The sequence below is a fragment of the Hemiscyllium ocellatum genome (assembly GCF_020745735.1).
Source record: "Hemiscyllium ocellatum isolate sHemOce1 chromosome 27 unlocalized genomic scaffold, sHemOce1.pat.X.cur. SUPER_27_unloc_12, whole genome shotgun sequence".
Lineage (NCBI taxonomy): Eukaryota > Metazoa > Chordata > Chondrichthyes > Orectolobiformes > Hemiscylliidae > Hemiscyllium > Hemiscyllium ocellatum.
The window spans coordinates 359,142-372,041 of NW_026867479.1; the positions used below are offsets into that span (position 1 = coordinate 359,142).

The 12,900-nt window shown below is 51.6% G+C and overlaps 2 protein-coding genes across 2 annotated transcripts in view; one reads left to right on the plus strand and one right to left on the minus strand.

The window, feature by feature from the left end:
• Positions 1 to 12,900, minus strand: part of LOC132807287 (zinc finger protein 271-like) — an 86,962-nt gene that overhangs the window by 23,134 nt on the left and 50,928 nt on the right. The gene's annotated exons all lie outside the window — the stretch shown is intronic.
• Positions 6,789 to 12,006, plus strand: LOC132807272 (gastrula zinc finger protein XlCGF8.2DB-like). The gene is made up of 2 exons (XM_060821540.1): positions 6,789 to 6,961; positions 7,752 to 12,006. Exon 2 carries the CDS (start codon positions 8,002 to 8,004, stop codon positions 9,103 to 9,105), a length of 1,104 nt encoding a protein of 367 aa, XP_060677523.1. The 5' UTR covers positions 6,789 to 6,961; positions 7,752 to 8,001; the 3' UTR covers positions 9,106 to 12,006.

Genomic DNA, 12,900 nt, shown 5'->3' on the forward strand with positions numbered 1-12,900 from the left:
TGTGGAGTCAGAGAAAATGGGCAAGATTCTTAATGCGTACTTTGTGTCAGGTTAAACTGAGGAGAGGGACATGGTGGATGTTGACGTTAGGGATAGATCTTTGAATACTCTAGGGCAAGTCGGCATATGGAGAGGAAGTGATGTGTATCTAAAAGGTCAAAGTCCCCAGGTCCTGATGGATCTATCCCAGGTTACTGAGGGAAGTAAAGAGGAAATAGCTTGGGCCTTAACAGATATCTTTGCTGCAGCTTCCTTGAACACAGGTGAGGTCCCAGAGGACTGAGAATTGATAATGTTTTCCCCTTGTTTCAGAAGGGTCGCAGCAGGATAATCAGGTAATTACAGACCTGTGAGCTGGATGTCAGTGGTAGGGAAGCTGCTGGAGAAGATACTGAGGGATAAGATCTGTTTACATTTGGAAGAAAATGAGCTTATGAGTGATAGGCAGCATGGTTTTGTTCGGGAAGGTCATGTCTTAGCAAACTTAATAGAATTCTATGAGGAAATGACAAATTGATTGATGAGGGAAGGGCTGCAGATGTCATAGACATGGACTTTACTTGGGCATTTGACAAGGTTCCCATGGTCGGCTGATAGGAAAAGGTGAAATCACATGGGGTCCAGGGTATTCTAGCTAGATGGATAGAGAACTGGTTGGGAAACACGGAGACAGGGAGTAGTATTGGAAGGGAGTTTCTCAAAACTGAGACTGTGACAGTGGTGTTCCACAGGGCTCCGTGCTGGGAGCACTGCTGTTTGTGATATATATCTAAATGACTTGGAGGAAGGTGTAGGTTGCCTCATTAGCAAGTTTGCAGTTGACACTAAGATTGGTGGAGTAGCAGATAGTGAAGAGGACTGTCAGAGAATACAGCAGAATGGAGAATAGACTGGAGAGTTGGGCAGAGAAATGGCAGATGGAGTTCAATCCGGACAAATGTGAGGTGATGCATTTTGGAAGATCCAATTCAAGAGCAAACTATACAGTAAATGGAAAAGTCCTGGGGAAAAATGATGTAGAGAGAGATCTGTGTGTTCAGGCCCATTGTTCCTGAAGATGGCAATGCAGGTCAGTAGAGTGGTCAAGGGGCATATGGCACTTTCCTTCATCGGACAGAGTATTGAGTACAAGAGTTGGCAGGTCATGTTACAGTTAGACAAGACTTTGTTTCGGCCAGATTTGGAATACCACGTACAGTTCTGGTCGCCGCATTCCCAAATGGATGTGGATGCTTTGGAGAGGGTGCAGAGGAGGTTCACCAGGATGTTACCTGGTATGGAGGATGCTAACTATGAAGAGAGGTTGAATAGATCAGGATTATTTTCATTGGAAAGACGGAGTTGAGGGGGGACCAGATTGAGCCAACAAAATCATGAGAGGTAAAGACAGGGTGGATAGCAAGAAATGTTTTTCCCCCAGAGTGGAGGACTCAGTTACCTGGGGTCATGAGTTCAAAGTGAGAGGGGAAAGATTTAACATATGTATGGAAAGTTCTTTACGCAGAGGGGGCTGGGTACTGGAATGTGTTGCCAGCGGAGATGGTAGGGACGGGAACAATGGCGTCATTTAAGATGTATCTCAACAGATACATGACAGGGCAGGGAGCAGAGGGATACAGATCCTGAGAAAATAGGCAGCAGGTTTAGATAGAGGATCTGGATCGGTGTAGGCTTGGAGGGCCGAAGGGCCTGTTCCTGTGCTGGAATATTCTTTATTCTATCGGGAAAAGACACCTGCCACTCACCTCATCAATGGCCCTCCTGATTTTACAAAGTGTTATAAAGTGTGCTGGACACTCAATGGAATAGAGGCTATTGTATTTGACTTTGATCTATCTGTGGCCATTGGGAAGATGTTTCCATTGGTAGGAGAGACCAGGAGCGAGGGCACAGCCGTAGCTCTTTTAGAACGGAGATAAGGAGAAACCTCTTCAGACAGAGAGTGGGGAATCTGTGGAATTCACTGCCACAGGAGGCTGGGAGGCCAGGTCACGGAGGGTATTTAAGACTGAAATAGATGGGACAAACATGATTTACCATCCGGTGTGAAAGGAGTGCACTTCCTCAGCTCCTGCAGATCTTTGGCCCGGGAACGTGCAGTCCCAGCCTCAAACAGCATCGGTCCCACGGGAAGCAAAGGGAGCGAGAGCGGCCAGTCCGGCAGAAAGGAAGCCTCGCTCCCTTCCCGCTTCACCCATTGCCTTCGAACGATCGGGGCACGATCCCCCCCCAGTCCTGGGTGGGATTCGCTGCAGACTTCAACTCCGTGCGATCACGTTGGGAAGGCGCCTGTGCGTCCGCAGGGTCAGCGATCGATTGAAGGCCTTGCCGCCCCCGGGCAGGTGAGAGGCCTCTCCCTGGTGTGTGGAGGCGCCGGTGCGTCTGCAGGTGGGACAGCTGGGTGAAGGGCCTTGCCACACCCGGGGCAGGGGTACGGCCTGTCCCCGGTGTGGACCCGCCGGTGCCTCAGCAGCTTGGAGGACCCAATGAAGGCCTTGCCGGACTCGGGGCAGGAGAACGGCCTGTCCCCGGTGTGACCGCGCCGGTGGATCTCCAGCTCAGAGGGGACTCGAAACCCCTTCCCGCATTCCCCACACTTCCACGGTTTCCCCACGGCGCGGCCTCCCTCCAGGTTCGACGCTCCCTCTGACGTCCCACTCTGCTGCGGGGGCCGGCTGGCTAACTCTCCGCTCCGGTAAAGCTCCCTCCACCCTCGAACAGCGGCATCTCAGTGCTTTACCAGTCAGATCTCTGGAAGCAGGCGGGACAATCCTCCTTCTCCACTCAAAAGATCGATAAAATTCCAGTCCCAATGAGTCAAGCTGGCTGAGGCAATTAGTTCAAGATATGCAGGTAAATCCTCCTGTGAAAGCCTGTCAATTAGAAAGTCATCGCTGTCAGTATCACGTAGAATCTCAGAGTTTAACAGATCGATTTCACGGAATATTCATTCCACGCCCATAACCCAAAACCTGTGAGTCTCCCTCCCACACACTCTCTCCTACTGCCGTACCTAATACGCTCCCTCCCAATTTTTCTGATTCCTGACATTTGGCAGATCTAGCTCCAAGAAAAGTTAAGAATTAGAACCCCTACAGTGTGGAAACAGGCCCTTCGGCCCAACAAGTCCATACCGACCCAACAAGTCCAGACCGACCCTGTGATGAGTATCCCACCCAGACCCATTCCCCTATATTTACCCCTGACACGTGCACCTAAGCTACACATCCCTGAACACTCTGGGCAATTTAGCATGGCCAACCCACCCTCACCTGCACAAGGTTGGACTGTGGGAGGAAACCGGAGCACTCGGGGGAAACCCACATGGAGAGTCGCCCGAGGCTGGAATTGAACCCAGGTCCCTGGCACTATGAGGCACCGGTGCTACCTGAGCCACCATGCCACCCTCATGCAGTTTGCTAACCTAGTTATCTGCCCCCCCCCCCCGCCTCTCTTTCTACCATATTGACAGACCAAGATGTGGGGGGGGAGGGGAAAGAGAATCAGAGCAAGAACTTTGCTTTGGTAACAAGACCTAGAACATGCTCGCTCTGAGGATGACTGTAGTGGAGTCGATCAATACCCAAGTCAAACTGGAGGGACCCTATAGAGGAATACACTTACAGGACTCTGTGGACATACAGAGGAATGAGTCTGACGAGATTCATCCACAGAGTCAGCATTGAGACCAGTATTCTCCTGTCCTGTAACGGGTATGACTGGAAATACATGACATGTTGTGGTTCTGTTCGCCGAGCTGGGAGTTTGTATTGCAGACGTTTCGTCCCCTGTCTAGGTGACATTCTCAGTGCTTGGGAGTCTCCTGTGAAGCACTTCTGTGATCTTTCCTCCGGCGTTTATAGTGGTTTCTCTCTGCCCGCTTCCGGTTGTCAGTTCCAGCTGTCCGCTGCAGTGGTCGGTATATTGGGTCCAGGTCGATGTGCTTATTGATTGAATCTGTGGATGAGTGCCATGCCTCTAGGAATTCCCTGGCTGTTCTCGGTTTGGCTTATCCTATAATAGTAGTGTTGTCCCAGTCAAATTCATGTTGCTTGTCATCTGCGTGTATGGCTACCAAGGATAGCTGGTCGTGTCGTTTCGTGGCTAGTTGGTGTTCATGGATGCAGGTCGTTAGCTGTCTTCCTGTTTGTCCTATGTAGTGTTTTGTGCAGGCCTTGCATGGGATTTTGTACACAATAAGGACTGCACAAAACACTACATAGGGCAAACAGGAAGACAGCTAATGATCCGCATCCATAACACTACTATTACAGGACAAGCCAAACAGAGAACAGCCAGGGAATTCCTAGAGGCATGGCACTCACCCACAGATTCAATCAATAAACACATCGACCTGGACCCAATATACCGGCCACTGCAGCGGACAGCTGGAACTGACAACCGGAAGCGGCAGAGACAAACCACTATAAATGCCGGAGGAAACAACACAGAAGTGTTTCACAGGCGACTCCCAAGCACTGAGGATGTCACCTAGACAGGGGACGAAACGTCTGCAATACAAATTCCCAGCTCGGCAAACAGAACCACAACAATGAGCAGCCGAGCTACAAATCTTCTCCCAAACTTTGAATACATAACATGGCTACAACACTATGATATAAGTAGAAATAATTATAAATCAAATTTATACAGTCGTAAATAAATACATATTGCATAGTAACACTCTGATATATCCCTGTCCAGTATGACTTTTACTGTTCAGTTAAACGAAACTTGAAAGGGTTCAGAAAATGTTTACAAAGATGTTGCCAGGGTTTGAGCTACAGGGAGTGGCTAAGTAAGCTGGGGCTGTTTTCCCTGGAGCATCGGAGGCTGAGGGGTGACCTTATTGAGGTTTATAAAATGATGAGGGGCATGGATAGGGTGAATAGACAAGGTCTTTTCCCTGGGGTGGGAGAGTCCAGAACTAGAGGTGAGAGGGGAAAAGACATGAAAAGGACCTAAGGGGCAACTTTGTCAGTCAGAGGGTGGTGCGTGTATGGAATGAGCTGCCAGAGGAAGTGGTGGAGGCTGGGACAATTGCAACATTTAAAAGGCATCTGGATGGGAATATGAATGGGAAGGGTTTGGAGGGACGTGCTGGCACGTTGGACTAGATCAATTTTGGCTATGTGCTCGGCGTGCACCAGTTGCACATAGGGTCTCTTTGTGTGCTATACATCTGTATGACTCTCAATGCTGTCCAGGCGAGTCAGTGATGTTATAACAACAACACTGGACCAGCAATCCAGAGGCCCCAGGCAAATAATCTGGGCTCATGGGTTCAAATACCAGTAAAAACAAACCTTGGGGAAATTAAATTTATTTTTTTAAAATCTGAATTGAAAACTAGTCTCAGTCATTGAGAGAATGAAACTTTTCTGAAAACCCATTTGATTCAATAACGCTCTTCAGGGAAGGAAACCCGCTAGCATTAACTTGGTGCTGCCTGCATATGATGGCTCACGTGCTTGACTTTTAAAATGCCCCCTAAAGTCTGGCAATCCTCTTGTCTGAAGGGCAGTTAGGGACGAAAACATTGTTGGCCTTGCCAAAAAAAAAGCCCACATTCCATGAAGGAGTTTTTCTCGAATGTGACTTCACATCTGCGAATGGGTCACATCAGGACATCCAGACAAATAAGCACCAAAACGTCTGGTGCTGCAAGAGTACACCAGGTCAGCCAGCATCTGAGGAGCAGGAGGTTTGATGTTTTGGGCATAACCCCTTGATTAGGAATGTGAGGTGGGCCCAAAGGGACTGAGAGATAAATGGAAGGGAGGTGGGACTGGGGGAAGGGAGCTGAGAATGCTATGGGTAGATGAAAGCGGGGGAAGAAGGTGACAGGTCAGACAGGAGGGTGGAGCAGATAGATGGGAAGGCAGATGGACAGGTGGGACAGTTCAAAAGAACAGTCCCAAGTTCGAGGGTTGTATCTGGGATTGGGCTGGAGGGGAGGGGGGGGGGGGGTGGCGGAATGAGGAAACTGGTGAAATCAATATTGATCCTGTATGGTTGGAGGGTCCCAATGCAGAGGCATTCTTCCTCCAGGTATGAGGTGGCCTAGGACCCTGCAACCACATGGCATCAACATCGATTTCACCAGTTTCCTCACATTCCCTCCCCCCTCCCACCCCCCACCCCAGCTCCAACCCTCCAACTCAGCACCACCCTCTTGAACTGTCCCACCTGTCCATCTTCCTTCCCACCAATCTGCTCCACCCTGTCGCCATCACCCCCCCCAACCTGCATCTACCTTACCCCCAGCCCCACTCCCACCTTCCTATTTATCTCTCAACACCCTTTCCACCCCCCTCCGCAATTCCTGATGAAGGACACGAGAGAGACACAGAGACACAGACACAGCGATCTAGACCAATGCATCCAGCATATGCACCTTTCCTGAGTTCACCTCCTTTCACTTCACTTCCTACAAACCAACAGTTTAATCCCAAAATGAGAAAAGAAATGGAATAGGAGGGGTGAGAAGAGAGGGTGCTGTACTCACAGAGGTTGGTGCAGTCTGGGGTAACACTCAATCTTCATTCAGAGAGAGAGAGAGCAGCAGGAGCTCATGCTCCAACTTCCGCATTCAGACAATGAGGGGATGCTCTGATTGGTAGGAGGACCAGCCTTCCTTCCGGTCCTCCAAAGCTCCCCATTGGTCCTGCCTCCCCGTGTCGAGGTGAAGGGAGGGGCGCGTTGCGGTTGGTGGAGGAGAGAGGTCACGTGGGCGTCACAAAGACCAGCGCCGCCGCGTGACGCACGGCGCGGTGGACCAATGGGAAAGGCTGGAACGCCGCACCGGCGGGCGCTCATTCCAATCAACGCGCGGCCTTCGTGATGACGGCGCTCCCTCGATTCACGTGACCGGTTGCTCCTGCACATGCGCCGTTACAGGGGGGCGGTTAAGGGGAGCTGATGTTGTGTTGGTCTGGAGGGTCCTTGTGTCCAGGAAGAGGTGAGTGTGGCTCAGTCAATGAGCATCAGTCAGACCCTGCTGGAGCATGGGGAGGGAGGTGGGATATTAGGTACAGCAAGAGTTAAAGAGTGTGTGGGATGGAGATTTACAGCTTTTTTAGGTAATAAGTCCCTTTCTGGACAATACTGGGGATGGGTAATATCAGACACAGCAGAGTGAGAATTGAAGAAAAGTGTGTGTGTGTGGTGGGGGGTGGTGGAGATTTGCAACACTTTTTAAAGTTAAAAATCACACAACTCTAGGTTATAGGAGAAAATGAGGTCTGCAGATGCTGGAGATCAGAGCTGGAAATGTGTTGCTGGAAAAGCTCAGCAGGTCAGGCAGCATCCAAGGAACAGGAGATTCGACGTTTCGGGCATAAGCCCTTCTTCAGGAATGAGGAAAGTGTCCTCATTCTTTCCTCATTCCTGATGAAGGGCTTTTGCCCGAAACGTTGATTTTTTTTTTCCCTGCTCCTCGGATGCTGCCTGACCTGCTGTGCTTTTCCAGCACCACTCTGATCTCCAGCATCTGCTGTCTTTTTCGCCTGGAGGTTTTACTAGCTACCTGATGAAGGTGCAGAGCTCTGAAAGTTCAAACTTCTAAACAAATCTAATGGACTACAACCTGGTGATGTGATTTTTTTTACCTTTGTACACCCCAGCCCAACACTGGCATCTGCATATTGTAACTTGATTGTTTTAGGGAAGTTCTACAGAAACTAGAATGATCTGTTCTGAATTCCTGTTGTGTGCAGGCAGCAATGACTTTTGTAATCCCCTTTTCACAGGATATGAGAAGAGCAGCTTTGCAGGTAGAGCTTCCCAACTGAGTACCATGTGAAGGTCTGACAGAGCCCCTTGATTCGTGGGACAGGAGAGACGTCCCTCTTTCAGTCCAGAAGGGGAAAATTCTTTGAACGTTTTTGTCTGCTTCAGTAGGCTCTTAAAGTATCATCTTTACCTGAACCACACGGGCACGTGCCTGAGCCAGTTTGCCCACTGTGGGGAAAGGAAGTCTCAGGAGGCATTCCGCGCACCATGGAGAAACCGTGGAAGTGTGGGGATTGCGGGAAAGGATTCCGCTCCCCCTCCGTGCTGGAGATCCACCGCCGTGTCCACACCGGGGAGCGGCCCTTCACCTGCTCCGTCTGCGGCAAGGGCTTCACCCAGTCGTCCCACCTGCTGACCCACCAGCGGGTCCACACCGGGGAGAGGCCCTTCACCTGCTCCGTCTGCAGCAAGGTCTTCTCTGACTCGTCCCACCTGCTGTCCCACCAGCGTGTCCACACCGGGGAGCGGCCCTTCACCTGTTCCGTCTGTGGCAAGGGCTTCACCAAGTCGTCCAACCTGTTCTCGCACCAATGGGTCCACACCGAGGAGAGGCCGTTCAGCTGCTCCGTCTGCGGCAAGGGCTTCTCTCACTCGTCCCACCTGCTGACCCACCAGCGGGTCCACACCGGGGAGAGGCCGTTCACCTGCTCGGTGTGCGGCAAGGGCTTCTCTCACTCGTCCCACCTGCTCAAGCACTGGCGGGTCCACACCGGGGAGCGGCCCTTCACCTGCTCCGACTGCGGCAAGGGCTTCTCTCACTCGTCTCACCTGCTCAGGCACTGGCGGGTCCACACCGGGGAGCGGCCCTTCACCTGCTCCGTCTGCGGCAAGGGCTTCACCCAGTCGTCCCACCTGCTGCAGCACCAGCAGGTCCACACCGGCGAGGGGGTCTTCACCTGCTCAGTCTGCGGCAAGGGCTTCACCCAGTCGTTCACCCTGCTGACCCACCAGCAGGTCCACACTGGGGAGCGGCCCTTCACCTGCTCGTTGTGCGGCAAGGGCTTCACTCGATCGTCCACCCTGCTGCGGCACCAGCGGGTCCACACCGGGGAGCGGCCCTTCACCTGCTCCGTCTGCGGCAAGGGCTTCACCCAGTCGTCCAACCTGCTGCGGCACCAGCAGGTCCACACCGGCGAGGGGGCCTTCACCTGCCTGGTCTGCGGCAAGGGCTTCCCCCACTCGTCCGGCCTCCAGATCCACCAGTGGGTCCACACGGGGGAACATCCTTCCGATAGACCAGAAGTGCACATAATACAGAGGAACTTCGATTATCCAGAATTAGATGAACCAGCACGGTGGCTCAGTGGTTAGCGCTGCTACCTCACAGTACCAGGGACCCGGGTTTCATTCCTGCCTCAGGCGACAGACTGTGTGGAGTTTGCACATTCTCCCCGCGTCTGCGTGGGTTTCCTCCTAGTGCTCCGGTTCCGTCCCACAGTCCAAAGATGTGCAGGTCAGGGTGAATTGGCCATGCTAAATTGCCCGTCGTGTTAGGTACATTAGTCAGAGGGAAATGGGTCTGGGTGGGTTACTCTTCGGAGGGTCAGTGTGGACTGGTTGGGCCTGTTTCCACACTGTAAGGGATCTAATTGTCAAGCGACTGAAATATACCCTGCATGTGTCCTTTGGATAATCGCGGTTCCTGTGTATTCCAAAAGTGGCCTAACCAACGTCCTGTCCAGACCCCAACCCCTATACTCAGTGCTCTGACCAATAAAGTGATCTGCAGAATCTGCGGGACTTGCTTAATCCTGGGAGGTAAATCACGTGTTTCTCCTTCTCTTGCAGGTGGATCCAAGACTTCACTCTCTGTCCCATTGAGTCTCCAGTCAGGTCCTTCAGCTCAACTGGTCTCTCTCAGTATTTCTGACCCATGTGAGCCTCTACGCACCTCCCCTTCACTTGCTCACACTTGATTTCCCTTACAGCAGCATTCCCTTCAGTTCCTTTCTCCCTGACGTCTGTATCCAGCTTCTCCTTAAATGCCGTCCACCTCGACCTGCTACTGTGGGGGTCATTCCCGCTGCAGACAGAGGTCTCTCCTTTGTAACCTCTTCAAAAGATTTACCGCTGACTTCCCCCTTCAGTCTTTTCCATTACTGGGTCTCCCCGCTGTTGCGAAACTTGGAATGGTTCAGAAAATATTTACAAGGATGTTGCCAGGGTTGGAGGATCTGAGCTACAGGGAGAGGCTGAACAGGCTGGGGCTGTTTTCCCGAGAGCGTCGGAGGCTGAGGGATGACCTTGTAGAGGTTTACAAAATTGAGGGGCATGGATAGGATAAATAGGCAAAGTCTTTTCCCTGGGGTTGGGGAATCCAGAACTAGAGGGCATAGGTTTAGGGTGAGAGGGGAAGATATAAAAGAGACCTACAGGGCAACGTTTTCATACAGAAGGTGGTGTGTGTACGGAATGAGCTGTCAGAGGATGTGGTGGAGGCTGGTACAATTGCAACATTTAAGAGGCGTTTGGATGGGTATATGAATAGGAAGGGTTTGGAGGGATATGGGCTGGGTGCTGGCAGGTGGGACTAGTTTGGGTTGGGATATTTGGTCGGTACGGACGGGTTAGACCGAAGGGTCTGTTTCCGTGCTGTACATCTCTTGACAAAGCCTTGTCTGAGGGTGAAATGTTGTCATTCCGGTTGATGCGAGTGGTCCCCTGTCTGTTGTCCTTTTTGTTTCCTTTCTCGGAAAGGATGTCGCGGACATGGGCAGCGTTCCCGAGCCCCGCTCCGGAACGGGCTGTTCCGTCCTCTTCCAGCCCGCGGGGTTGGGGGGGGGGGAAGGGGCAGCTTGAGTGTATTGGGAGAGTGGGCCGTTCACCGGGAGGGTGCCAATGGGACGGGAGAGCGGTACCGGTAATGGGGCGAGGGGGAGATGCCTCAGACCGCCAGAAACACTGGGGCAGCTGCTCGCGTGCTCCTTTTGGATCTCACAGCACAGGGAGGCCTTTCATCTGATTACCTCCCCGTCTCGGTCTCTCTGGCTCTGTCTCTGGCTCTCTGTCTCTCTGTGTCTCTCTCTCTGCGTCTGTCTGTCTCTCTGAGGTGACAGCGGATTCCAGCGTATTGCTGCTTGCTGGGTAAACCTGTTTTTCCTCTGTTTTCCTCCTCTCTCTCTCTCCTGCTCAAACCCCTGACCTTCAGGCCGCCCCTGACCTTGTCACTATCAGTGAATAGGGAACAGCTTTTCTTCCTCCACCTTATCTGAACCTATCACAATCTTCCCCACTTTCACCAGTTGTATCTGTGTGTGACCCTCTCTTTCTGTGTCTCTTTCTCTCCTAAGCCCCCTCCCTCACCACATCCCATTTACCCACCCCTCCTGTCATGCTCCCACTTTCAAACGGTCTCGTTGTGTTTTCACTGCCTCCTCCCCATCATTTCAGTCAAGCACCTCATCTCACGCTTAGAACCCCTGCAGTGTAGGAGTAGGCCCTTCAGCCCATCCAACCCACACCTCACCCAGACCTCTGCCTGTAACCCTGCAATTCCCATTGGCTAACCCACCTAGCCTACACATCCCTGGGCACTATGGGTAATTTAGCATGGCCAATGCCCCCTAACCTGCACATCCCCAATCACTATGTAATTTAGCACGGCCAGTTCACCCAAACCTGCACATCCCTGGATAGTATAGGACAATTTAGCATGGCCAATTCACCCTCACCTACACAACCCTGGACACTATAGGTAATTTAGCCTGACCAATCCACCCAAACCTGCACATCCCTGGATACTATAGGACAATTTAGCCTGGCCAATCCTACACTAAGGGTGGATTGGCCATGCTAATTTACCCATAGTGTCCAGGGATGTGTAGGTTAGGGTAGATTGGCCATGCTAAATTACCCAATCCTACATATCCCTGGGTACTGTTAGGATAAAATAGGTTAAGGGAGGGTGGAGCTATAGCTGCTGTTTGGGGAATCAAAACTGTAGCTGTAGCTGCTGCTTGGGAAATTGAAACTGTTGCTTACGTGGCCAGCTCAGCTGCCAACGCCCAAATGAGCTCAATAACAGGGAACGTCGAGCAAACGCGAAATGTCCTAATAGGGCAATGCTTAGTAGCTCCGCGAAGCTCTGCTTCGCAAAGAGTATATCAGGAGCAGATTTGGGAGGGGAAGGCAGAACGTGCCTTCTCCAGTGAATGCATGGTGATTCACTGTATCAGCTACGATTCTGCAATAAAGCCTGCTTGTGCCAAACAATTGAGCGTCTGTTGTCTCTCCTCCTAAAACGAACATGCAAGGACAAATTCCATCCTAACAGTACTATGGGTAATTTAGCATAGCCAATTCACCCTCACTTACGCATCTTTGGATTGTGGGAGGAAGCCGGAGCACCCGGAGAAAACCCTCGCAGGCGCAGGCTGGAAATGTGCAAACTCCACACGGACAGTCGCCCCTGAGGCTGGAATTGAACCCGGGTCCCTTGGCGCTGTGACCACTGAGCAACCCCTTATAATCTGCCTGCGTTAAGTTCTTTTTGTCACCTGGAGGAATGTTACAGGGGGGAGCGGGGTTTAAGTCTTTTCTGAGCTGAGAGAGGACACAGGAGATGCTCCTCGTCATGGTTTCATGTGTCACGTTGCATAATTCTTAGATTTTACATGTAAATGTCTAGTTGGGGTTAGAATTCTTGTAAATATAGACAAACGGAAACACTTGTTGAGACATTTCACCAAACCCCAAGTCGGCAATTGACATGCCCGCCCCTGAAAAGAGAACCTTTCGTGGGGTCAGAGTTGACATTGAGAATAGCGAAATGAACACTGTCCCCGTCGTGTTTGTATTTTTGCTGTCAGTAGGGCAGTTTGCAGTCAGCAGGACCTGTGGGACTACAGGCTGCGGGCCAGGTCTGCGCTCTGGAGCGTAAATTCCAACGGGAACCAGAGGCGTTGCTAACGTTTAAGCCAGCTGAGTTTAGCAAGAAAAGGCTGCGACCCTGTGCTTGAACTGATCAGCCGAAACTTTCGGCGGAGCCAAGGAGATCTGAAGGCGAAGCTCACGGGAGGGTCTCCTTTCTCAAAACAACCAGAAAACATGAGGGATACCAGGAAGAATTCCGCTGAATTCCAGAGAGCTGTGGCATGCCGTTGATTT